Below are 22,667 nucleotides of genomic sequence, written 5' to 3' on the forward strand. Positions count from 1 at the left end.
AGTGTTTGATCGCTTCATTCCCGTCTTGGGCGCTAGTGGCGAGCAGGCATGGCAGATCATCTGGGCTAGGAGTTGCTTTGGATCGATCCGGTAGTTGATGGGTATCAAACCACTATCACTTGCCAGTCCATGGAGAGCGTACACCTTATCTCTGATATCAGTCGATTGTTGTCTTTGATACTGTTCGAGGAGTAATGTGAATGGTTGAGGGTCGCCGTTCCATCGCGCTTTCGCCCTGATGATGATCCCAGCTGGACTGTCAAGGACAGCTGCTACGCCGACGATGTGAAGAGATCTGCCTGTATCGGAGATAGCTTGAGAATCTTCTAATAGTTGCTGCAATTTGGCCCATTCCACGCAATAGCCGCCGCACAAGATCTGTATGTGTTTCGCCAGCAAGACTTCCTGCACGATCCAGATTCTTCTCCAATACCCCCTCTCACACAGCTCTAGTACAGCTTTTGCTTTGCGCGCAGTCCAGAACCTTCTTAAGTCGACATCTTTGCCACTCCAAGCCGTGCGCTTACTCAAGTACCGCATTGCGACATCGCTGGACGTGGAACGATCCGCTTCGCCAAGCCAGATCCACACAAAGCAAGCTTGTGTATAGATCTCCCTCATCATCTGCACTTGGTGATTCTGCTCTAGGACGTTCGCTTGATTGATACTGATGGCGTCAATCCAGAAGAGCACCTGTTGACCCTGCATTCGCATTTGGTTGAGGAAGTGCCAGAGATTGCGACCGACGGGGAAAGACGAGCCATTGATCTGGATATCATCGTATCGCTCTTTCGCGCCCCATGCATATGAAAGAGCGACGTACGCCGAACACTCGTCATCCAGCGCGTGGCTCTGCAGATTGCATTTGATGGACTCTGACGCGTCGCCGGGCTCCAGCGTCACCAGCCTGATGTTTTTCCTTCCCAGATTGAGCGGTACGTCGAGATACGGATCTCCCGACGGCGGCATTCTGCGGGGCGACTCGCAATCACGAGAGGGTATGTGAGGGTATTGTGGACTGGGCTACACATGTCAGCGTTCTCAAGATGCGGCAAAGGCCAAGGCTGCCGCCTGAAGCCTGCGCCACCACCTGAGCACCTTTGGGGCTTTCTCGGGCTTATGGTAACACAGCATTTGAATCCTTCAGTGGATTTATCGTACGCTACTCATGAAAAAGAGTCAAATCCCACGTCGACGACTTCCTTCGTGCTATGCACCTTACTTGTCTGAAAGCATCCAATACACCGTTCGGCATAACTTCACCTTTCTGAAGCCCTTACCAATACACCAAAGGCCCTTTTTACCTGCCGAAAGTTCCGAAAGTCCTGCAATTGAAGATACCGATAGAAAAGCCTCAGGGGTTGTCGCAGCAAGAGATGAAAAGCAGAATAGTGCTGCGCTAGTGCCATTGGCGCGCCCCGCCCGCTTGGACAAGAACCTGAGGCAAACAGAACCCTTTCTCACACAATCCCCGTTTGAGAACCCACCCCCGTACCATTACTCCGCTGTCCTATTACTTTCCGAACCTATGACAGCTGTAGCGCATGCCATTCACGCCACGGTCGCGATAGACTAGACCACACGTGTGAACATGCGACGCGAACCACGGGCCGAGGATCTTGGGCCTTACCACGCGTGGTGCAGCCCTCGCTGCGAAAGACAACCTCTGCAGTGCCAAAAAAATGCAGGTACCGTGCAGTGTATGATCTCCATAGCCTGTTGGCTTGGCTGTGCTGGGGTTCACAATGAGTCGGGCTTTCTATTAGGCTTGGTTCTCGTCCGATCTTCGTAGGGGTAGGTATCTTCCGTTTCCTTCTCGGTGTGTGTGGATTCTCTTCGTGGGTGGGCTCTTTTCTATATATCTTTGTCGTCTACACTCGCTGGCGAGATTACTTTTCGAAGTGAGGTATACGCTCTTTACATTCGCTCGTTTTCTTTACATTCTTTTAATAATCGGGTTGTCGTTCGTACGCTCCTCGGCCCTCACAAGAGCACGAACATTTCTTCAACTCATCTTCTTCGATTAATACGCGCGCGACATGCATTTCTCCAGCCTCCGCGGCGCGTTTGCCGTTCTCTTAATCGCATACTTTAGCGCGGATGTTGCTGCGATCTCGGGTGGTGACCTTGAGACGCATCGGCTGCTGCGAGCAGCTACAAAACGAACAGATCTCTATCGGAGGGGCGTGAGGATCACCAAGAGATTCGAATCTGAGTTGGCCTATGTGGACAGTATGTTGTAGCAGCCACGAGATTGTACCAATACTGACAATACGCTAGATGAGAACGTCTGGAATGACGAGTCTACATTTGCTTCGCAGGTCAAAGTCAGCGGGCAGAGACCACTACTCAACTTGGAAGAGCATGAACATCACCTCAAAGATGTGCAATGTGGGGATGACACGATGAAGCTACACTTTGTGGATACTTCTTCAGCACGAGACGCCCGAGCGGCCTGTCATGACGCGGATGGTGGTTTGATCATCACGTCCCACGAGGGCTGTAATGATGAGGGTGAGCGATCGGTATATCGGTGAGCTTCACACGGGCATTTCGGTGATTTTATCTGACGATCACAGGGTCAATGACGTGTCGTTCGCTGAGGACGGTGAAGCCCTTGAGCTGTCCGTCTCAAAGACAACATGGCGAGCAGCATTTGATCATGTCGACATATCGTTCGGCCACACGACAGACGATCATATTTACCGACGCCATTCCGACCTCGCGAGAATTCGAAACAAGCGACAGAACAAGGTCGACATACCGGCAGACACTCCCGACGATGTCAACACTGTCTCCTTTGACCTTTCATCCGAGCTTCTCGACACCACTTTTCCGGTCGAAGCATTCCTATCGGGCATTGCTGGCCTTATTGGAGCACCTGATGTACCGTTGCCGATCGAGATTGGATGCAAGCGATGCGCAACAAGCGGGCAGATTGCTCTTTCACAGGGTGCCTTCAACATCGATCTTTCCCAGATCGACCTCATTCCAGACATTTTTGAAGGCGGCGACGACGGCAAGGAAATCTCGCATGTCATCAGTGGTGGTTTTGTAGAGCTTGTGGCGACTGGCGTTGGTGCAACACTGGACTTGTTCGCTAGACCGCCCAGCTCTGGGAAGTTCGAGGTCGCTTTGTTCCAACTTCCTATTGCTGGTTTTACAATTCCGGGCATTGGGAAGGCTGGAGCTATCTTTGAGCCCAGGCTCGCCTTTGACTTTAACATCAGCGGTACACTTGAAGTCAACTACGGACTCCAGCTTACGGTACATATTTTCCCACATGATTATCATGGAGATACTAACGCTCTCAGGTCCCTGATGGTTCCAGTATCCGAGTGGAGCTTGCTGATCTTGCCAGCAGCCGCGTTACTGGCTTCCAGGAAACGAGTCTCACTCCGCTGCCCGTCAACGTTAACATAACTGACGCAGAGATCTTGCTTGGTCTCGCGTTCGTCCCAGCCATACCGATTGGTTTCGACTTTCTGGATCAGCTCAAAGCTGAAGTCACCCCATCTTTGAACTTACCCCGTCTTGACGCGAAGCTGTCGAGCAACATTCCGGAAAACTGTGGTGCCAGCAACAGCAGCAATGCTACAGTACCGAATGCGCCATTCGCCAACCAGACAACAGAATTCCCACCCGAACTTCTCAGCCTGGGCCCTCTTGCTTTGGTCGAAGCCAATGTTTCCCTTTCGATCGATATCGCTCTCGATGTTTCGATACCGATCCTTCCACCACCTTTCAACGCAGTCGGTGTCCAGGAAAACATCTTCACGGCAGTCTTCCCTCTACTGTCAGGCTGTGCAGCGCCTGACAATGCTTTCGACAACGTCACAGGCGTTATCGTGCCTCCGCCTCCGCCGATGATGGTTGAAGCTACATCCACGGCGCCGAAGCTGGAAGCCAACATGACCGCGGCGCCAAAGCTAGAAGCCAACATGACATCTTTGTTCAGCGCGACCGTATCTGGAACGCCAATTGCAGATACTACAGCGAAGACTACAGCGAGTATTGCTAGTGAAATGGCCGCGGCTCCCACTTTGATGCCAAACGTCACCTTCATATTCGCCAGCGACGTAGTCCCGTCCTCCGCAGAGTCGATTGCTACTTCGACACCGATGAGTAGCACCATGTCTACGACTTTGCTATTGAACACTACTTCCACTGCGATGAGTAGTATGGTGTCTACGACTGCTGCTCTGAACACTACCTCCACCTTGGCAAGCAGCACCGCAGATGCGACGTCGCTGTTGAACACTACTTCAACAATGGCGGGCGAGGTCGTTTCTACGCCTTGTAATACTTCTCTGCTGAACTCCACTTCGACTCTGATCAGCTATGCTGTCTCCACGACTTCATCCGCAGCTACTACAACAGCCCCGGCTATTGAGTACACCCCGTCAGCAACGTCGTCGCTCAACACTACAACAACCGCAGCCGACAGCACTTCGACTGTAGAGGTCACGAGTACAGCTTATGTTACTTCCAAGGTGACAACAGCAGATATCACTGTGACTGCTTCCGCGAGCGCGTCGTCAGCTGCTGAGGCTGCGAGCTCTGCTACTCTCACATCGGAGGCTGCGATAAGCAACGCAACATCTGTGGCTTCAAGCACGGCTAGCCAATCTGCTGCTATCGCCCCTACTTCGTCGATGGAGTCGTCGATTGAATCCGCAACTCAGGCTTCATCTGCATCGCCATCTTCATCGTTCATTCCCACCTTCAACATATCGAGTTCAGCAAGCCCGGCCTCTCCAGCCTCGTCGAGCGCATCCGAAACTTCTCTCGCAATTTCTTCCTCCGTCGCTTCGACAACATCGGTCGCATCCGCACCGGCAGTCGCGACAGAGAACCTTCCGCCGCCGGCACCGGTAGTTACTATGGCGGCTGGCTTTTTGGTGCCGAGTAACGCCAGCGCTGCGCCCGCACAGCAGACGGCTCCTCTGGAGTTCACCGGTGCTGCGGTCAGGTATGTACCCGGGGTGAGGGGTATGTTGGGCTGGGTGGTGGGTGTAGTGGGCTTTTGCTTGTTTGGATCAATGATTTAGTTGTAGCTTCTTGCGATCTTTCCAATAGCTGACCTCGATTACACCTTCCACTGATTCCCATTGATTTATTATATCTCTTCGAAATCATGTGGATCACACACCCTCACAACTCATTGGAACTTCGATACTTTTTACCAATCTACATGAGGCTGTCTTGTCCCCGGGTCACGTGGAGCACGCTAGTCCAGGTGAGCACTAGCGTTTTAGCTCAAGGCTGTGCATCGCTATTTATATCACTCCACCTCCTCTTCCGCTCACCTACCTCACCATGTTCTCTTACTCGGATCTGGTTGGGCATAGCTGCTCCACGTGTTTAAAAGCTATCTCCATTGTGCATGTGAAGGAGCCAGACCTCGAAGGCGACTGTTTATGGTTCTTGTTAGCGCAAATTTGTTTTGATTGGGCTGCTACCATCACGCAAACACGACCAACATGGATGGATTTAGAGAGAGAGGGCAGATTTTGTATTTTCTATGATGATGAGGAAGTAGTGGGCCCTCTAGAAAGGCATTTTGAGTACTTTCTCACAAACGCAGGTATGCGTGCCCCTTTCTGCGATGGAGATTTCCAGCTGGTGGCATCTGGCTCAGGACCTAACGAGACCGACAGATGCATCCGAGTCAGTATCAACTCCCTGCTTTAAGAGGCACCTTCCTGGAGAAACATCTTCAACTTCAACTATCAACACGATCAGGGGTTGGATGAGCGAATGTACGTCAGACCATTCCAAGTGCCAATGGGTTCGTGCACAACAAAGAGAGCTCAGCGGCATCAGATTCCTCCGCATTGAGAATGGGTATGTGACACTCACCGAGGGTGTGACACCCGAACGATATGCCTGTTTGAGCTACTGCTGGGGGGACGGAAAGAATGTAATCAAGACTACTATCCAAAACCGGAGTGCCCATATCAAGACTGGTGTGAAGGTTGAGAATCTTTCAAATACGTACCAAGATGCCCTGATAGTCTGTAAAGAGCTTGGAATCGAATACATATGGATTGACAGCCTTTGTATAGTGCAGGACGATGACGAAGATTGGCGCAGCCAGGCTTCTCGCATGGCTTACATCTACGAAAACGCATACGTGACTATCGCTGCGGTTGCAGCACAGAACACGTTCGAGGGCATGTTCAATACAACTTCAAAGTCCCGTATGGGTTCTTCGTTGCCTGAACTTCCTTGGATAAACGTCCGCGAAATGCTTCGTTTGCCCAATACCAGGAGCGAAGACTATCGCAGCAGAACAGATGATGGATGGGCATTATACAAACGTGGATGGACTTTTCAGGAACTTCGTTTCTCAACAAGAGTTCTCCATTTCGGTTCTGAGGAAGTTCTGTGGTCTTGCAAAGAGAGACAAACGTCCGAGGGAAATCCCGACAAAACGGCTCTCCTACCACTCCATGTCTCGATAAGCCCACCCATAGCTTGTAGCCCATCACAAGTAACATGGTGCAGCATTGTGACAGGCTACTCCTGGCGAAACCTTACATTCGGGAAAGATAGGTTGCCTGCAATTGCTGCTTTTGCAAGTTGTATTCAGGCACATTGTGTTGAAAACCGGTACATAGCTGGTCTGTGGCAAGATACACTATTACTCGATCTACTTTGGTCCTGTTATGAGGGGAAAAATCAGCTCAAGCCTACCTATCCAGTTGAACCGGGAACCATACCAAGCTGGACATGGGCATCATCGATACGTCCGGTACATTGGATGTGGGTGGATCGAGATCTCTGCCAGGGCATACCTTGTACTCAAGTCATCAAAGTCACCTACAACACTCAGGGTCCCCCAACACTTGGCGACATTATTGAGGCCTTTCTCGTACTTCAAGCACCGATGATAAGGCTGTGCAAAATCAATGATAGAGAGAGAGGGCCTTCTCTCAAGTACGTATCGTACGCAGGGGTAGCTCCCGGTCAAGGTGTAACGTTGAGCAATTACAAGTGGGATGATCTACAACCTTGTAGTCACTATCATGCCAATGCTCAGGAGGCTCTTGCTATACCACTGGTTGCCCCAAGACTAGGCAGTATCCAAGACAGCAGCAGAAACAACAATGCGCTACTAGTGGTGGAAGAGTGTCCCGGTGTATACAGAAGAGCAGGGGTTGGAAGAATTGACTTGTCGTCAGATCTGGCCGAGAGGGATAGAGTCCGCGGCACTTCTCTGGAGCAGACGTGGTCGGAACGAGAGCGACAGGTTGAAAGGAACAGACGATTCGTTGAGGTGATGGATAGATGCGAGAAGCGAATCTTGAAACTAGTCTAAAAAACGTCACAACTGTATTCTCATAATTTCCTAACCATGCAACTGAGCAGCCACTTAGACTTGCGACCAATTATGTGGCGTCAGGAACGTCAGCGCTGTTGGCTTGCAAATACCGTGTCATCATAATGTACTTGAGAAAACATCGAGCCGTCCATCCGTCGTCGCGCATGTTCGCCAACGGATTTCCACAGTCTGTCCGCCCGAAAGTCCTTCTCATAAATTAATACTTTCAGGGACATCAAGCTGATGTAAAACCTCGATGAAGGAGAGCGCGTTTCGCACATAGCCTCTAGAATGCTTGGTTTGAGAGCTTGAATCCAAGCATGAACTTGAGTGATGTAATCGCGTACGGTAACGAAGGGATGCGTAGTAGGCAGCACCTCGAGTGACGGCGGAGGTGGTGGGCAAGCCATGCCGCAGCAGCGCAAAAGGTCCCGATCTTCATCATCTGAGTCCCCGGTCCACTCTTGATTATCCCAGTTATCGTCTCGATGCACCGCTTCCCATATGTATCCCCATGTGTCTAGATCGTCTATGTTTACGCTGATCGACGAGATCGGTAGCTCCGTTGCGGGCGAGGTGGAGATCTTGTGAAAGGAATGACCGTCGGTAGTGTAGGGTTCACATTTGAAGTCTGGGCCGAGGGTGTCCGCAACTTTGACTGAAGACTCCAAAGGACCAAACAGCGACAGGTGCACTCGCAGCATGTCCATTGAGCTTTGGATGAAGCCTCCAGAAGCGCGGAGTTCGTTGTAAGATGGAACAGAAGCTGACATGATGTAAATGGATGAGAAGTGTGCGAGGAAGGTCTGTCAGTTTTGAAGTGAGCGGAAACTGCTTGATGAACAGGATGCGCCACTTGTTTGGGTACTTGATCAATTACGCGTAGGGATGCGCGACGCCGCAATAAAAAAGAGAAGATACGAAATCATCAGCCGATCAAGGAGACGAGCCGACACGACAACCAGTATGCAAGACTGATCCGACACCCTGCAACACAACAAATCCAATGTTTCGTTGCCGTGCTTTCAAGATCCGAAAGTTTGCGACTAAACACGTGACGTCATGGCTTCTCGTCGCAACGATTGCGCCTTCCTGCCGTAAGCAGTCGCGTTCACGTTCACCTTCTTGGCGTGACGCAACGTAAACAATATTATTACTCACTTCAGCCTGGCCGCAGCCCTAGCCATAATATCCTTCGCATTTTCTTGCACCTTCTGCACGATCTCGCCCGCGCTTTGCACTTCCTTCACCAACCCCACACCAGTGCCAGCCCAGATTGCTGCACGCCCTTGCAAGCCCGTATTGTATCCCTTATCTTCACCCGCAGCGGCCTCATTGTGCAGCTTCTGTATCTCTTCCAGGCTCATGCCGTTGGCGAAGTCCTTGTGGCTCTGTGCCACCAACCCGCGCCCATCATACAGCTCCGGCCAGATGTTGGGACCGCGCAACTGATCAAAAAGCTTCGAACGCGTCGTCACCTGACCACCGTCTTGCGCCTCCAGAACTGCGGCTTGGTACACCGGATGAACGTTCACCTCTTTAGACGCGAGGAAACGCGTTCCCATCACGACGCCTTCGGCACCGAGGGTGAGTGCTGCAGCGACGCCGCGTCCGTCGACGATACCACCTGAGGCAACGAGAGGTATGTGTGAGAAGCCTTCCGCAGCAAGCGCGTCGGTCACCTCCGGTAGTAGCGATACGATGCTTGCGCCTTTCTCGAAGCCGTGACCACCGGCGTCTGCGCCCTGGAGACACAGCACGTCTGGTCGCGCTATCCTCGCAACGTGAAGAGCCGCTGCGACGCTACCGAGTTGAATCCAGATCTTGCTCTCGGGTGAAGCCTTGCGTATCGCTGGTACCCATTCCGCGTAGTCGTCCAGATCTTTCGGCACGAACAACCAGATGACCGCGGGCTTGTAGCCATCGAACACCGGAAGAATGTCTTCGAGTTTGAGCACAAAGGGAAGGAAGCCGACGCCAACTGGGAGAACACGCGACGCCGATAGTTCGGGACTGGTTCTGAAAGCTTCCGTCGCGATATCCAACTCTTTCCGCAAGTCGTCCATGCTGCGTAGACTTCCGATCATACCGAGGCCACCAGCGAGTGTCACAGCTGACGCGAGCTTACCGCCTGCGAAGCCCGCCATCGGCGCGTTGACGATGAGCGGTGACAACGTCCATGGCAGCTGCTCTTTGAGGGTCGACATTGCGGACCAGAACCAGATCCAGGAAATGTTGAAAGCTGAGAGAGGAGCTGTCGGTAAGAGAGACCTTACTAAAGGCTGTACTTATAAGTGTAGGAGTAAGCAACACCCTTCGTCAGACGTCCGAAGCCATGTTGGGCACTCGACTTTACCACCAGCTCCATGCGGTTACAAACGGTGCATCGTGTCAGCGACAGTCAGCAAGCAACTTACGCCCAACTTGATTTGGTGGAAGTTCTCAGTGGAGATGCGTACCGATGCCACGACAGCTCCTTTGCCCCGCACTGAGCCCCACCTTCGCCTTTCAAGCTCTGTCCTTCGTAATTTTGCAAAATATATTGCAACTTTTTTTCCAATTTGGCATCAAAGTTGGTTCGATGGTGTAGTTGGTTATCACGTTCGCCTCACATCTGTATGTGTACACGCGAAAGGTCGCGAGTTCGAGCCTCGCTTGAATCATTCAACTGTGTTTTTGCCGTCCCGACGGTCTCGCTGTGAGGTGGATCGACGTGGCGGCATCATTTTTGCCCAAAATTTGATCTCGGAGATAGCCAAGAATCTGACATAGCTGCTACAGGGAGTAATTGCGGATTGGCTACATAGCATTTAGGAATACATCTGTTTATACACAGAAGGATTATAAGACTATAGATAGGTCTGACGTCTATAAGCGGTTCGACTCATCAGCTCCATCGACCAGTAGATCTCACTTGAAGAACATGTCTTTTCCACAGCTCCGGCTAGCTTGAAAAGCTTCATATGCTAACTTGATCGGAGGCAAGACGCACTCGCGACCGTACCGCCTTCGGAGAGTATGTCGAGGCTGTCTACCCCGACCAGTCGTCGGAGACCGAAGACATCTGGAACTCTGCGACTTTCATCCCGCGCACAAAGAAGTTCCTCGGTGCAATGGCTGATCTCAGCACTAGTCATCCAAGCGACAAGATCGAAGCTGGCAGTCTATGGCAGCTCAAGCATGGTCTGTATCGGTGGGCTTCTATCTTGTTGCCGAACTTCAACACCATGTGGCAGAAGTGGCACGAGGAAGTCTGCCGTCATATTCATTTCGTCGCTGTGCAGTACGACCTTGATTTAGCGTCAAACGCCAAGAACAACCTCTCCGATCCTGAACTTGCTCTCATCTTCCGAATTATCATGGAGCGTGACTACGGTGACGCGAATCTCAAGCAGCAGTGAGCTGCCATGCTCCTTGTCTGGACCACTAGTTGTCGCCCTGGTACCTTCACCGTATCCCAGGGCTACGGCAAAGGCGCGAGACTGGGTAATGCATCCCTTCCTACTCATCGAGCTTCTCTGACTGTCTTCTAGGTGTCGCTGGCAACGTTCGTCAGACTGATGAGACCATGCGCTGCTCCGATCTGAAGTTCGTATGCATGGCTCTTGGTATTACTTGTCAGGTTACATTCGGTTTGCACATGGACTAACGCAACCCTCACAAAGATAAAGCACTTGCTGAAGACGGTGAAACATTTAGTTTCTTTAAGCCTATGTAGATATCTTAGTAGTTAATGACAGCAAAGATCAAACCTCTTAATTTTTATGTAGATATTTTAGTAATTAATGCTACCAAAGATTGAGCTTCCTCACCTTTATGTCGATATATCAATAGTTTATCCTAGCCAAGGTCAAAGATTTTAAACTCCATGTAGATATCCTAGTAATTAGTCGCTCAAAAACACCTGCTCCATTTCGTGCATATTTTGATTCTACATCCAACAAAGCATCCAAGAATGGGGATCATCCGGTGCCGCTATTGAAAGCTCATACCCAAAACCCACGGCTTCCTCCTCTCCAAATCCAAAATCATCTGTCCAAACAAGCCATTCGCCCAACTAAACCACTGTCGACTCCACACCCCCTTATCCCTCGCATGAACACTCTCATGCATGAGGCCAAGTCCATCGGTACTCTGCACCACCCACATCAAATTCCGAACGATCTCATCGTCGTCTTCGCTTGTCAGGATGGTCATGATGAGCGCCATAGGCCACGGTCGTCCGGGCAAGGTATGCGGACTCGCCACACCGGTGATCACAGGTCCGACGGCGTAATAGGGATTATCCCTCGACAAGATCTTTCGCTGTGTATTCTGGTATATCGGATCGCGCAGCGTCGTGTACCCCAAAAACGGCGCTGACAGCAACGAAGGAACATTGGGATCGTCCATGATATTCACAGACCCATATCCATCGACTTCATACGCGTAAACGCTGCCGAAATTGGGATCGTTGACTATCCCGTATTTTTCCACGCCCCGGTTTATCGCTGTGCTGAGGGTTTTCATGCGTGCAGCTAGCGGGTTCTCGCGGGACGTGATGCGCGACATTATTGTTGAGGAAGTGTTGAGGGCAGAGGAGAACATCATGTTGGAGGGGATGAGGTATTGGTATGTACATGCGTCGTCGCTGGGGCGGTGGAACGAGCGCACAAGGCCGATGTTGCCTTTGTGTGGACTGCCGTTGCAGTTGTTGATTGGGGTGCCGCCGTAGGGAGCGCAGTATGTGTAGGGCGTGTGCTGCCATTCTCCGTCCTCGGTGTAGGAATCTATTGTCATGCTTTCTGTGGTGTTCAACACGGTTTCAACGGCTTTGGTCCAGTTGCTGCTCTTTTCGAAGAAGTCGTAGTCTTTTGTTGCTGTTACGTAGTCGACGGATAGTTGCAGGAAAGAGGCCAGGGAGTCTAGTTCCCACTGACAGGAGAAGACTTTGTAGTAGTCGAACGACGGGGTGATGCGGTCGCTGTTCATACTGCTCTTATGTTCGACACCGCTCTCATCCGGTGCTTGGAAGGCGTTGCAAAACGCGTTTTCGAGAATGTAGCGTGCTTGTAGATTTATGGCTCCCCGGAACAGTCCAGCTAGACTGTCATGACTGTTGTCTTCTTTCAAAACCGAGATGTATGCTTGGAGTTGGTTTGCAGAGTCGCGCAGCCACATTGCTTCAATGTCGCCCGTGATGACAAAGGTAAGTTCCTCAGGCTTCATGCTCATCAAAGGCCCTTCCAACGAGTCCGGGTCGCTAGTCGTGTTCGACCATCCCCGCCACGCAATAGTCGTATCCAAAGTACTCGGCCATGAATTCTCGAATATCTGCATTCACATCAACACATCATCTCGACAACACTGCAGTAGCGAAGTCGCATACACGAAAGAGATCCGGATCCTTAATAACACCTCGTAACCTTTCGATCGTCTTCTCCACCTCTTCCGACCGATACGTCCGACACGGCACAATCGGTCTAGCATAACTCAAATTCCACGTTCCCTGTGTGAAGGGTTCGTGGTATTGCGCGGCGTAGTTTTGGTAGAGCGGACATTGGGCCGAAGACAGGGATGGCAGGAGAAGCGAGATGCAAGGGATCAGGATCTTTGCGGGTGACAGCCTCATCGTGGCGTGCGCGACGGGCCGATAGTCGCCTGGCAACCTAATAATGTCGTGCGATTCGATGCGACAATGAAATAGCGATTAGAGGATATCGCCGATGGGCTAAGATGGAGTTGAGCGGATGCGATGTTGCCCGTGAGAGGTGTGAGAGTTAAGCCAAGCCGGCACGAGCCACATGTCACTCGGTTGCAACGGATCGCAGCGTGGTACTAATAAGGTGCCACGAGCAGTCGCGATACGAGGAAACAGTAGAAATCATTTGCGGACAATAATCCACTACCGAGGCGGATGGCAGTGGTTCATTTGTATAGATTGCGTGCCAAGAATGCTCCTCCGTCTATGAACCCCGCTCCGGAAGGACGATTCCAGGCACCATCTGATCAGCCCTTGACGATGGCTCTTACTCGCTTCCTCTCTTCAACATCCAAAACCCAGGGTATGCCCGAGTCGCCTGATGTATCTTCCGCCACTTCTGCGAACTCATCGTCTTCCATGTTGAGAATCAGCGTCATCTGCGTACTCTTCTGGAAGACGTCGCGAAGGGAATATGCGCCGCCACTTGTAGCCGCTGTGATGATGCCGGAGATGTCGCGCTCGAGTCTAACAGCACCCAACTCATTCACCCTACCGTAATAGCTTTTGATGCGCTTCTCAAGTGACGACGCAAGAGAGTTCAGACCTAGAGCGAGGAGTCGGTCGAAGTTCGCTGAGGTCAAGATGCGCTTGATGGGACGGATCACGACTCCCCAGCCGCGATCGAAACGCGACTTTACCACATCGACGTCCTCCTCCTCTTCGTCTTCGTTCTCGCCATCCTCGGGATCGTATTTCACATCTCGGAATGCTTCAGCCAGGATGGGTCGAATGCGCGGCTTGAGGACGTTGGAGAATAGTACGGTGATGCCGTCGTTGAGCAAATCTCCGCTCTTGGATGCGAAGGCTTTCTCCATTGCTTTCAACGTGTTCTCCACGAAGACCGCGTCATGTCCGAATGGGAAGAGGTCGTGTAGTGGCGACTTCACGTCGTCTTCGCCGCCTTGTGATTGGCGACCCAGTTGCTGCTGGACTATGCGCTTGACGTAGTCGTTTGCAATATCGAGATTGTTGATAAGCACCAGGAACGCAATGACCTTGTCCTCTGGAGGAAGACCACCTTGAATGACGGGTTTGGGGTAGCTTTCGTCGCGCATCTTCCGTTGTATCATGCCGATGAACTCGGCGCCTAGAATGTGGCTGACCGCAGGCACGACGCTAGAGACGACAGCACGTTGCGAAGTTGCTAGTGTCCGCTGAATGACCTGATTGACAATGTACATGACATCGTCTACAGCAGAGGTAATGAAGGGTGGGTTGGACCCAAGAGGCTTTGTAGGATTCAGTGTGAGATCTGCTGGGGCCTCGTCCAGCTGGAAAGCTTTCTCAACTGATCGACGGAAGAAGAAGGTTGTCATGGCATTGACAGGCTCGATGAGATGGCTGTTGACTTTCTTGTGGAGGTTACTAGTAGCAAGGAAGTTGGGCATCACAAGGCCATAGTCGATGCGGTCTTCAGGTTCGGAGGGCTGCTAGGGTAAGCTGATGAAAATACACACATGTGTCCGCACTTACTGCACACTTGTCTGAGAGGAAGCGCGCATACAGGGCATAGCGTCCCAGCATCAGCGCGCCCTCTCCAAGCAAACCGTCAATCTCTTTCATGTCCACTCCTTCATCCTCGCTTGCCCGTCCAGCACCGTTGGCTGGAGAACTAGAGCGCGGTGTTCCGGCGGCAGGTTTTTGGGAAGGCAAGAAGCTTTGGACAAGGAAGGAAAAGGCATATGATTTGATATCGGTAAGTTTGCGGTCAATGTGGCGCTCCTCATGCCATGTGTCAAGCACGATACCACCTTGGACATCAGCCTCAATCTGCAAACGTTCAATGACCTTCTGCATCATGCCTGGTCCGTAGTGGCGCTCTACTAGTGGCTCATGGCCGTCGACAATCTGGGCAATGTGCTCGAACAGCTTTGTGATGGTGTTGCCGTAGAAGAAGCCCTCATTCCGCTGGGCTGGCGCAGCAGAGTTGAAGTTTGTGCGCGCGCGTGAAGCTACTCCCTGGCAGACATAGCGGCCATATGCATCCAGTCCTACATTTGTCCGTCCGATCAGGGGAAACAGCTTGAAGAACCTCGTCACCTTGGAACCATCACCCTCTTGCGCGGCCTTTTCAAACTCGCGCAGGAAGAGGCCACATAGCGACTCTGCTGCTGCATCTAGTGTCACGCGCGGCGGGTCAGGCACCTCGGCCGTAGGTACAATCTCCTCTGCGAAGCTGCCATTTACGACGTCGTCGGGTATCTTGGCGGCGCGACTGAGGTAGCCCGCTGCCGTCTCCCAGTCTTGGGGAGCTCCCATAGACCCATGTACACCCAGCACGCATGCCTTCAGTTCCGCCACCTGTTCCACCACCTCGAGTGTGGCCTTGACATTGGACTGTTCCTGGTCTAATCGCTTGACGGCGCTGGAGATTCGGTTCGCAGTTGAGGCGGCGTCGGAGAGCATGCCACTGCTAATGGCGCGCGTGTTGACGGCTTGGGTGCCGAGGTGGGCGCGCAGCAGATCGAGGCGACCGAGTTCGCGCGAGAGATCCTTCTGCGAGGCGATGAGGGCGTTTAGGCGCTGGGTGACGCTGGCCTCCTGCTCATGCAATTGGCCGAGGGCTTCATGGATCTGAGCCACGCTGGCGGCGGCGAAGATGTCCTGGTGGTCGTCGATTTCAACTGCCATGTTCAAACACTGCAATCATGCCGCTGGAGGTGCAGCAGTGGAGGAATATCACACGTCGCGTACTGGCTGTCGAGTGTTGATCATCTATTTCTGGCGCGGCAGCTGTCAAGCGTTGGTGGGCGGGCGCCGATCTCTTGGCCGGTGACGTCTCAGAGCCCCCCGGACACCCACGATCCATGCGCCGTTGCCCCTGCAGCAAGATTACATGTTGACGGCGGCGGGACGGCCTCTGCTGTCGCATGTTTCTGTTTACTGCTCCAATCTCCGCCGCAACTTTTTGTATAACAGCGTTTGGCAGCCCCTCTGCGCCACGCTTTAGCCCCCAACAGCCGTGTAAACACCACGACGACCCGCGCACCAATCACCTACGCATCTAGACCCTTCAGCTGTACGCACCACGATTACGCACCAACGGCCCGCATCTGCACCGAAGACTGCGCCTTCCTCGTACTTCACCAACAGAAAGCCCCTACCACTCGCGCCTTCCTCTCCGATTTTTGCGACTTCCTCTGCGACCGCTCCGCGCCTTCCTCTCTCATCTCCGTGGCGCCCTGGACCCTGTCCAAACAGACTTCCCAAAGCGTGCCTGCCTCCGCGATCCAACGTTCCTCCACGTGCAGCCTCGTGCACCTTCACACACGGCATTGAAGTCGCCAACAGTTTTATCCATGCTTCCGCGGTAAAACAGCTTCAAAATCAATTACACCCCCAGGTCGAGTCGCCAGTGCACTAGCACTTGGTAGCACACGCTGCGACCCAACCAAACCATGGACGCAACAGCCCACCTCCTCCATGCCGCCGCCCAACTGGACGCCCGCTCTGGTGGCATGGGCGGTGATACTGGAACCCGTCCAGGCTCGTACAAAATCATCGGTCTCGTCCTGGCGATTGCATCGGGAGTCTTCATCGGCACGTCGTTTGTTATCAAGAAGCATGGTCTGTTACAGGCGAACAAGAAGTACAATGAAGAGGCGGGAGAAGGCTACGGGTACCTCAAGAACGCCTGGTGGTGGCTCGGCATGACCCTCATGATTGTTGGAGAAATATGGTACAGACTGCGAGGCATCACGTCCGAACATCCTACTAATACCTGGCAGTAACCTTGTCGCATACGCTTTCACCGACGCTATCCTCGTAACCCCCATGGGCGCTCTCTCCGTCGTTATCTGCGCTATACTGTCCACTATATTCTTGAAGGAACGCTTGAGCTTTGTTGGAAAGGTGGGCTGCTTCAACTGCATCATCGGATCTGTCGTCATTGCGGTGAACGCGCCAGAGCAGTCGTCTGTGGCGCGCATCCAAGACATGAAGAAATGGGTCATTGCGCCCGGCTTTCTCAGCTATGCAGGTGTCGTCATCGTCGCATGTGTTGTCATTGCTCTCTGGCTCGGCCCAAAATACGGAAAGAAGACCATGATGGTCTACATCACCATCTGCAGTCTGATCGGAGGGCTGAGTGTTGTCGCAACCCAAGGTCTTGGTGCTGCTGTAGTGGCGCAGGCTTCTGGCACATACGGCGGACAGTTTAAGGAATGGTTCCTCTACGTGCTGCTCGTCTTTGTGGTCGTCACATTGCTGACGGAAATCATCTACCTCAACGTAAGTCCCTCACTCTGTCTTGGCCATGTGGAGTATGCTAAGCTTTGCCCAGAAAGCCTTGAACCTGTTCAATGCTGCTTTGGTAACACCAACCTACTACGTCTTCTTCACTTCCGCGACTATCGTCACCTCCGCCGTCCTCTTCCAGGGTTTCAAAGGCACACCGCTTCAGATCGTCACCGTCATCATGGGCTTCTTGCAGATTTGTTCCGGAGTCGTGCTACTACAACTCTCCAAGTCGGCCAAGGACGTTCCCGACTCCGCCGTCTTCAAGGGCGACCTCGACCAAGTGCGAACCGTCGCAGAGATGGAAGAACCAGAATACGAGCCCCGAGCCGACACCCTTCGCGGCGGCGCGGCAATCCTCAGATCACTGTCAAAGGCTAGGTCGCACAAGGAGCTTGCTGAGGCAAAGAAGATTCAAGAAGAGCACATGGAACCGATTGGTGAGGGCGAGCAGGTGGAGTTTGACGGTCTCCGAAGACGTAAAACGGTTCTCGACCCCAACCGGCCACCGACGCGCAGCGGCACCATTGTCCAAACCCGAACCATCCACCCCCCTCTTGGGATGTCACAATTCCCGACCGACGAATCCGACGACGACGACGATAACGCTAGCTTCCATCCCGGCTTCTTCCAACGACTGCGCTCCCGAGGCAAATCGACTAGTAGTCGCGGCAGCTCTCACGCTCCAGGAACTGCAGGCATGGGTATGCAGACACTACCGTCCATCCCACAAGCCGACGGCGCATCGGACCGCGAATCAGACGCCGGATCCTACAAGCAGACCATAATGACACAAGACACATCCTACAAGCCAATCGATACGCACATCCAGTTCGCCGCGCTCCCCGACCCGCAGTACCATCACAGCCGTACCGATTCGAACGACTCCCTCGCGCCACCACGACCGAACCCTCACATCGCGAAACGCCAATTTTCCTTCCAAAACGTCTTCTCTCGGCACCGCTCAGAATCCACAGGCGAAGCGTCAAGTAGCAAAGTGCGCCCGACTAGTAGGCATAGCCGGAAGAGCAGTAGAGAGGGCAAAGCGGCAGCTACTGCTACGGAAGAAGAGAGACTAGGCCTTGTCAAGGGCGATTCAACGAACCTCCTTCCCATAGCAAGCCGTGATGATGATGACGAGCCGGTCGGACCACCAGGCTACTCGGATGACTGGGATATGCCGCGGACGTCTAGTCCGGGGTTTGAGCCCGAGAGAGTACAGAATAAGCCGGCGATAAGAAGGGTGGATACTGATGGCTCGGAACTCAGTCCGAGAGATCCAAAGGAGTTTGAGAAGGGCGGCGGGGGGCCGTACTTATAGCGGTTAGGATGATGACTTTCTCCGTCTTTCCTTCGCGTTGTATCTCCTACTTGGCTTCTTGGATGTCGTTTTGCATAGTTTAGTTGGGCGCTGTTGGTATATATTGAGCGTCGGCGCTTTCTGCAGTGTGGACTGGCGCGATATGGCCAGTGGATATCCTGCTGGTTCACGTCGTGAACGACGGTTTTTGACGTTAATGAGTACTTTCATGTACACGAAGATGTTTCAACTGTTAGGTGAGTGTATACGTAGATAGAAAGTGGAAAGCGACTGAGATACATGGTCGTAGAATATATATCATGATGATCACCACCACCACCACTTTTGACCACAGGAATTTTTGCAGTGTCCGAGCGTTCGGCGCTTGGGCACGGGTATATAGGATCCTCTCGGCTTCCTTCTTTCCTGTCATCATCCAAAATTCATTTCTTCCCTTACCAAAAACAACATAGATTGGACCGATGTCTGCGGGCGCCCTCTTCCTTTCAAAACTACGCAACGTCAAGGTCTTGTTTTGTTGGCGACTTCCTGGCGTCTTACCCCCCAAAAAAAACATGACTGCATGAGCATACACCAAAAGGCCCAGAGCAAGAGCATCATGACTTTTCTGCCGGCTCTGGTCTTCTTCCCAGAAATGATACGCCGATCGTGCCATGTGTCTGGCGCTGCGCTCACACAAAACCCAACCCGCCCAATGCGATGTTCTGCGTCTCCGAAGATTTCGCAACCTCTGTCTCGAAAGCGGATTTTACATCCTCAAAAATGCGTTTCTCAATGCGATGGTGTTTCTGGAAGTGGGCTTGAATTGTACCTTGGTTTCCACTCTCGATCGATTTCCAAATGACGGGATGATGTTGCGTATGGGAAGTGGGTGGTGCTCGGGTATTAATACCTCCTCACGCCTTCTGCCGTTCTTCTTCTTCATCCACACATTTCTGTGTTTATTACCAAAGGACTCCGGTGGCACTGCGCATGTCTGAGCAATCTTCCTCTTTTCCAAAATGACTATGAAGTCAAGACATGTCCGCGCTGCTGTGCTCCTCTCAAAACCCTAGAGGCACTGTCGATGACTGAAAACTTTCGCTGAAACAAAACACCCCGGTACCAGAGCCATGTGCAGGCGCTCTTTTTGCTCTTTTCAAAGTAACATCTCTAGCTGGGAGTTTAAATGTCGGTTCAAAAACTTGCTCCGAAGCTTACATGGTCTGGTCCGAGAGTTCGGCGGTCTTATATCTTTCTGTCATTCTCGGAAAAGCGATGAAAACTACCAAATGTGTTCGAGTGCGATCTCAGAGCATTAATTATCTGGCACTCTTCTTCCTTTCTTATCCGCTCGATGGAGCTGTTGTACCAAAACAGTGGAGGGAGGCCGATTTGTATCCTGTGCTGTTTGGAGCACTCAAAGATGAAACATCAAAATGCTATTCGCGGATGTACATGGCTGCGTTTCGCTCCTCTCACTCTTTTGGATTGCGGAGATTGAAAGCGTCGATGGCTCGTCCGATGCTGGGGCTGTATATAACCCCTCATCTTTCCGCTATCCCTTTTCCCTCTTCATCCACCCAAAGGCTTTATTTCTCTAAAACATCTTCACAGCGTTTACATGTTTGCTGCGCAGTGCCCAGTTCAATCCGCTCAAAGACCAAAAGGGTATTCGCAAAGATGAATGGCTGTGCCAGCTCCATCCCTTCTATCTTCGTCCCAAAGTCCAAAAAGCGTACCTCGCTCACGCACGCTATACTTCCAAAGAGCGACATAAAAGAGAACTTCGCCTATTTCATGTCTTTCCAACAAAACGATTCAAAGGACGCCACATGCTGTCCGCTTCTGCAGCCCTTCCTACGCTGGCATCGTTCGTTTTGATGCGACCCAATTCCCAAAACTATATCTACTCTGATGTTCTACAATGTCCAGAGAACAAGTACGGGGTGCATCATGTCGTAAACCTAAGCGAAAAGCAACGCGGCAAGATCGTTCGTGGAAGGAAATGAGATCATGGGAATGAATCTCCGGTTTGCGGGCTTTGAGGATGACATGACTGATTGATGGTTGCCTACTCCGGCGCCAGTAGATGCGTTATCGGATGACCAGCCCCGGCCAGTATCCTTCAGAGGTAAAACCGCTTCCTCAGTGTCTTTGGCAACCAGCGTTGGTTGTAAGTGCTGAGATCCCGCGACCGCTTAACCAATCAAGTTGTTACGTCGTCTGCGCGATAATTCGGATCCAGTGTCAGATCAAGTTTGAAGGGTTCAAACTTTCTGGGTTTCCACCAAACCGTTATTCCCTTGAAGCGTACAGGCTCTGGTGCCCGGAAAGTCCAAGAACCCCAGGTAAGGAATAAATTATGAAAGTATGCAGTGTTTTGTATCTGCTTGAGCGAGTAGCGTTGGTACTCCGCGGCATGGGAGTTCTTGCCCGACCTTTTTTCTACAAGATCCACGGCACAAATCGCTAATTCAACGGCCTCTTCATATCTCAGATTCCCCGCCAATGCAGCTATACCACGATTGATAGCCATTATCGTGTACGGATGGTCGTTACCGAGGCATGCTTGAGCTACTTCGATAGGCTCTTTATAGAACCATAACTGATACCATGTCCAGTCGCCTATGCGGGTAAACGGGACGCCTTTGTAGGTTCGCAGGCGAGCTTGGAGCTCAAACCGCTTTTGTACGATCAGTAGAGACTGTTCGTGTGTTTCTCCGTAGTTCGAGACAGTAATCTTGTAGAGTGGATCTAGTATTTCCAGCGCTTTCCGATATTTGCATCGGCGCTCGTAATGTATGACGAAACTGTATTTCGCGTTGATGCATCGCAAATTTTGGTCGCCAAGAAGTTTGCAAACTCGGGGTATAATCAGCCTGTAGACCGCTTTTGCCCTGTTGGGGCGATTCGTGATGTCTTCCAAAATTGCTAGACCGGTATAGATGTTGAAGTTCTCCAGAAAGACTGCATCACTCCCACCTCCGAGAAGCTCGACTCTGCTGTTCTCGTCCTTGAGTTCTGGACGCAGCTCGAACAAATATTGACGAGCTTCCGTGTCACAGCCTTGCAAGAGATGTACCTTGACTAACCAATTTCGTAACCCATCGAGTGCAACGTGATCGGGGGATAAAACGGCTTTGCAACGATCGTACATGCCCTGTATTAGAGCGAGTGCTTCGTTCGGCATACCAATGTTGACGAGCTTTTCACACAGCACTGACATTTTGGCCCCCACGATGAAGTGTCCAGGACCCAGTGCTTCTTTCCAGTCTTCCAATTCTTGCCGCTCGACTTTCAGTATCTCTTGTGTCTGCTGCTGGTCTCGGTAGTACTGCATGTTGTCTGTGAGGTCTCCACGTACATGGTGTATTTGTTGCGATAGCTTGGTCCACCAGAGGTATCCATTGTGATGGGTATCCTTGACTCTTGCGAGACGATAGTCGAAGAAACTTCGATTTGGCGCATGCTTTGAGAACCAGAAGTTAGCTAGAGCTTCGTCTCTCTTCGTACCAAATCCAAGACTATAGCATGAAGCGATCTCCAAGGCCATTGCATCGCGTAGAGGCGTCATTTTCGGGTCATGCAACACTTCCCGGTGTCGAGTATTTAGACTTTCGAAGATCATGGCTCGGACCCGGTAGTCCGCATCGTAGAGCTGCAGCATTCCATGCGTAACCTATACTGTCAGACCGAGTCACTGCAGGCTTGGGAATACCTACATCGAACCAGTCGAGGTCATCCGTCATATTTCGAATCGCGTTGTAGTTCAGACTTGGATCTGATTCGAGCGGTTTTTCGATAACACACCGTGGACCCGAGCCATCGTGATTTGTACAAGCTTCGAAGCATTCTCTCAGGGTTTGGAGTGCAGCATGTATCGAAGGGAGGCGAGCTGAGGGGTCAGCAGCTAGCGTCAGTTCGAAAAGCTTACTTAAGCAACCTTTACCATTTCGATATGCCTCGGAGCTCTGTTGTACTTTTCTTCTTGCGATTGAAAGCATGGTGCCGCTGTTCAAACATGAAACGTCGTCGATGAAGTCGCCGGGTGGATAGGC

The 22,667-nt window shown here is 52.0% G+C and overlaps 7 protein-coding genes across 7 annotated transcripts; 3 read left to right on the top strand and 4 right to left on the bottom strand.

Annotated features, from left to right (window-relative positions):
- Nucleotides 1-2,508: 2,508 nt before the first annotated feature.
- Nucleotides 2,509-4,912, top strand: J4E78_005704 (uncharacterized protein; the record flags this gene model as incomplete). Its single annotated transcript, XM_049366321.1, has 3 exons — nt 2,509-3,267; nt 3,315-4,711; nt 4,744-4,912. The coding sequence occupies 3 exons, from the start codon at nt 2,509-2,511 to the stop codon at nt 4,910-4,912; spliced, it is 2,325 nt and encodes a 774-aa protein (XP_049222047.1).
- A 3,572-nt stretch (nt 4,913-8,484) lies between these two features.
- On the bottom strand, nt 8,485-9,534 carry J4E78_005705 (uncharacterized protein; the record flags this gene model as incomplete). Its single annotated transcript, XM_049366322.1, has 1 exon — nt 8,485-9,534. One exon carries the CDS (start codon nt 9,532-9,534, stop codon nt 8,485-8,487), a length of 1,050 nt encoding a protein of 349 aa, XP_049222048.1.
- A 374-nt stretch (nt 9,535-9,908) lies between these two features.
- Nucleotides 9,909-10,728, top strand: J4E78_005706 (uncharacterized protein; the record flags this gene model as incomplete). Its single annotated transcript, XM_049366323.1, has 2 exons — nt 9,909-9,913; nt 10,314-10,728. 2 exons carry the CDS (start codon nt 9,909-9,911, stop codon nt 10,726-10,728), a joined length of 420 nt encoding a protein of 139 aa, XP_049222049.1.
- Nucleotides 10,729-11,302: 574 nt separating this feature from the next.
- J4E78_005707 (uncharacterized protein) lies at nt 11,303-12,938 on the bottom strand (the record flags this gene model as incomplete). The annotated part of the gene is made up of 2 exons (XM_049366324.1): nt 11,303-12,640; nt 12,696-12,938. The coding sequence occupies 2 exons, from the start codon at nt 12,936-12,938 to the stop codon at nt 11,303-11,305; spliced, it is 1,581 nt and encodes a 526-aa protein (XP_049222050.1).
- Nucleotides 12,939-13,315: 377 nt separating this feature from the next.
- J4E78_005708 (uncharacterized protein) lies at nt 13,316-15,701 on the bottom strand (the record flags this gene model as incomplete). Its single annotated transcript, XM_049366325.1, has 2 exons — nt 13,316-14,497; nt 14,544-15,701. 2 exons carry the CDS (start codon nt 15,699-15,701, stop codon nt 13,316-13,318), a joined length of 2,340 nt encoding a protein of 779 aa, XP_049222051.1.
- A 767-nt stretch (nt 15,702-16,468) lies between these two features.
- J4E78_005709 (uncharacterized protein) lies at nt 16,469-18,627 on the top strand (the record flags this gene model as incomplete). The annotated part of the gene is made up of 3 exons (XM_049366326.1): nt 16,469-16,749; nt 16,799-17,300; nt 17,353-18,627. The coding sequence occupies 3 exons, from the start codon at nt 16,469-16,471 to the stop codon at nt 18,625-18,627; spliced, it is 2,058 nt and encodes a 685-aa protein (XP_049222052.1).
- A 2,188-nt stretch (nt 18,628-20,815) lies between these two features.
- Nucleotides 20,816-21,975, bottom strand: J4E78_005710 (uncharacterized protein; the record flags this gene model as incomplete). The annotated part of the gene is made up of 2 exons (XM_049366327.1): nt 20,816-21,943; nt 21,970-21,975. 2 exons carry the CDS (start codon nt 21,973-21,975, stop codon nt 20,816-20,818), a joined length of 1,134 nt encoding a protein of 377 aa, XP_049222053.1.
- Nucleotides 21,976-22,667: the final 692 nt, after the last annotated feature.

The sequence above is a fragment of the Alternaria triticimaculans genome (genome assembly GCF_023758025.1).
Source record: "Alternaria triticimaculans strain BMP 0046 chromosome Unknown scaffold_7, whole genome shotgun sequence".
In the NCBI taxonomy this organism is placed as follows: domain Eukaryota; kingdom Fungi; phylum Ascomycota; class Dothideomycetes; order Pleosporales; family Pleosporaceae; genus Alternaria; species Alternaria triticimaculans.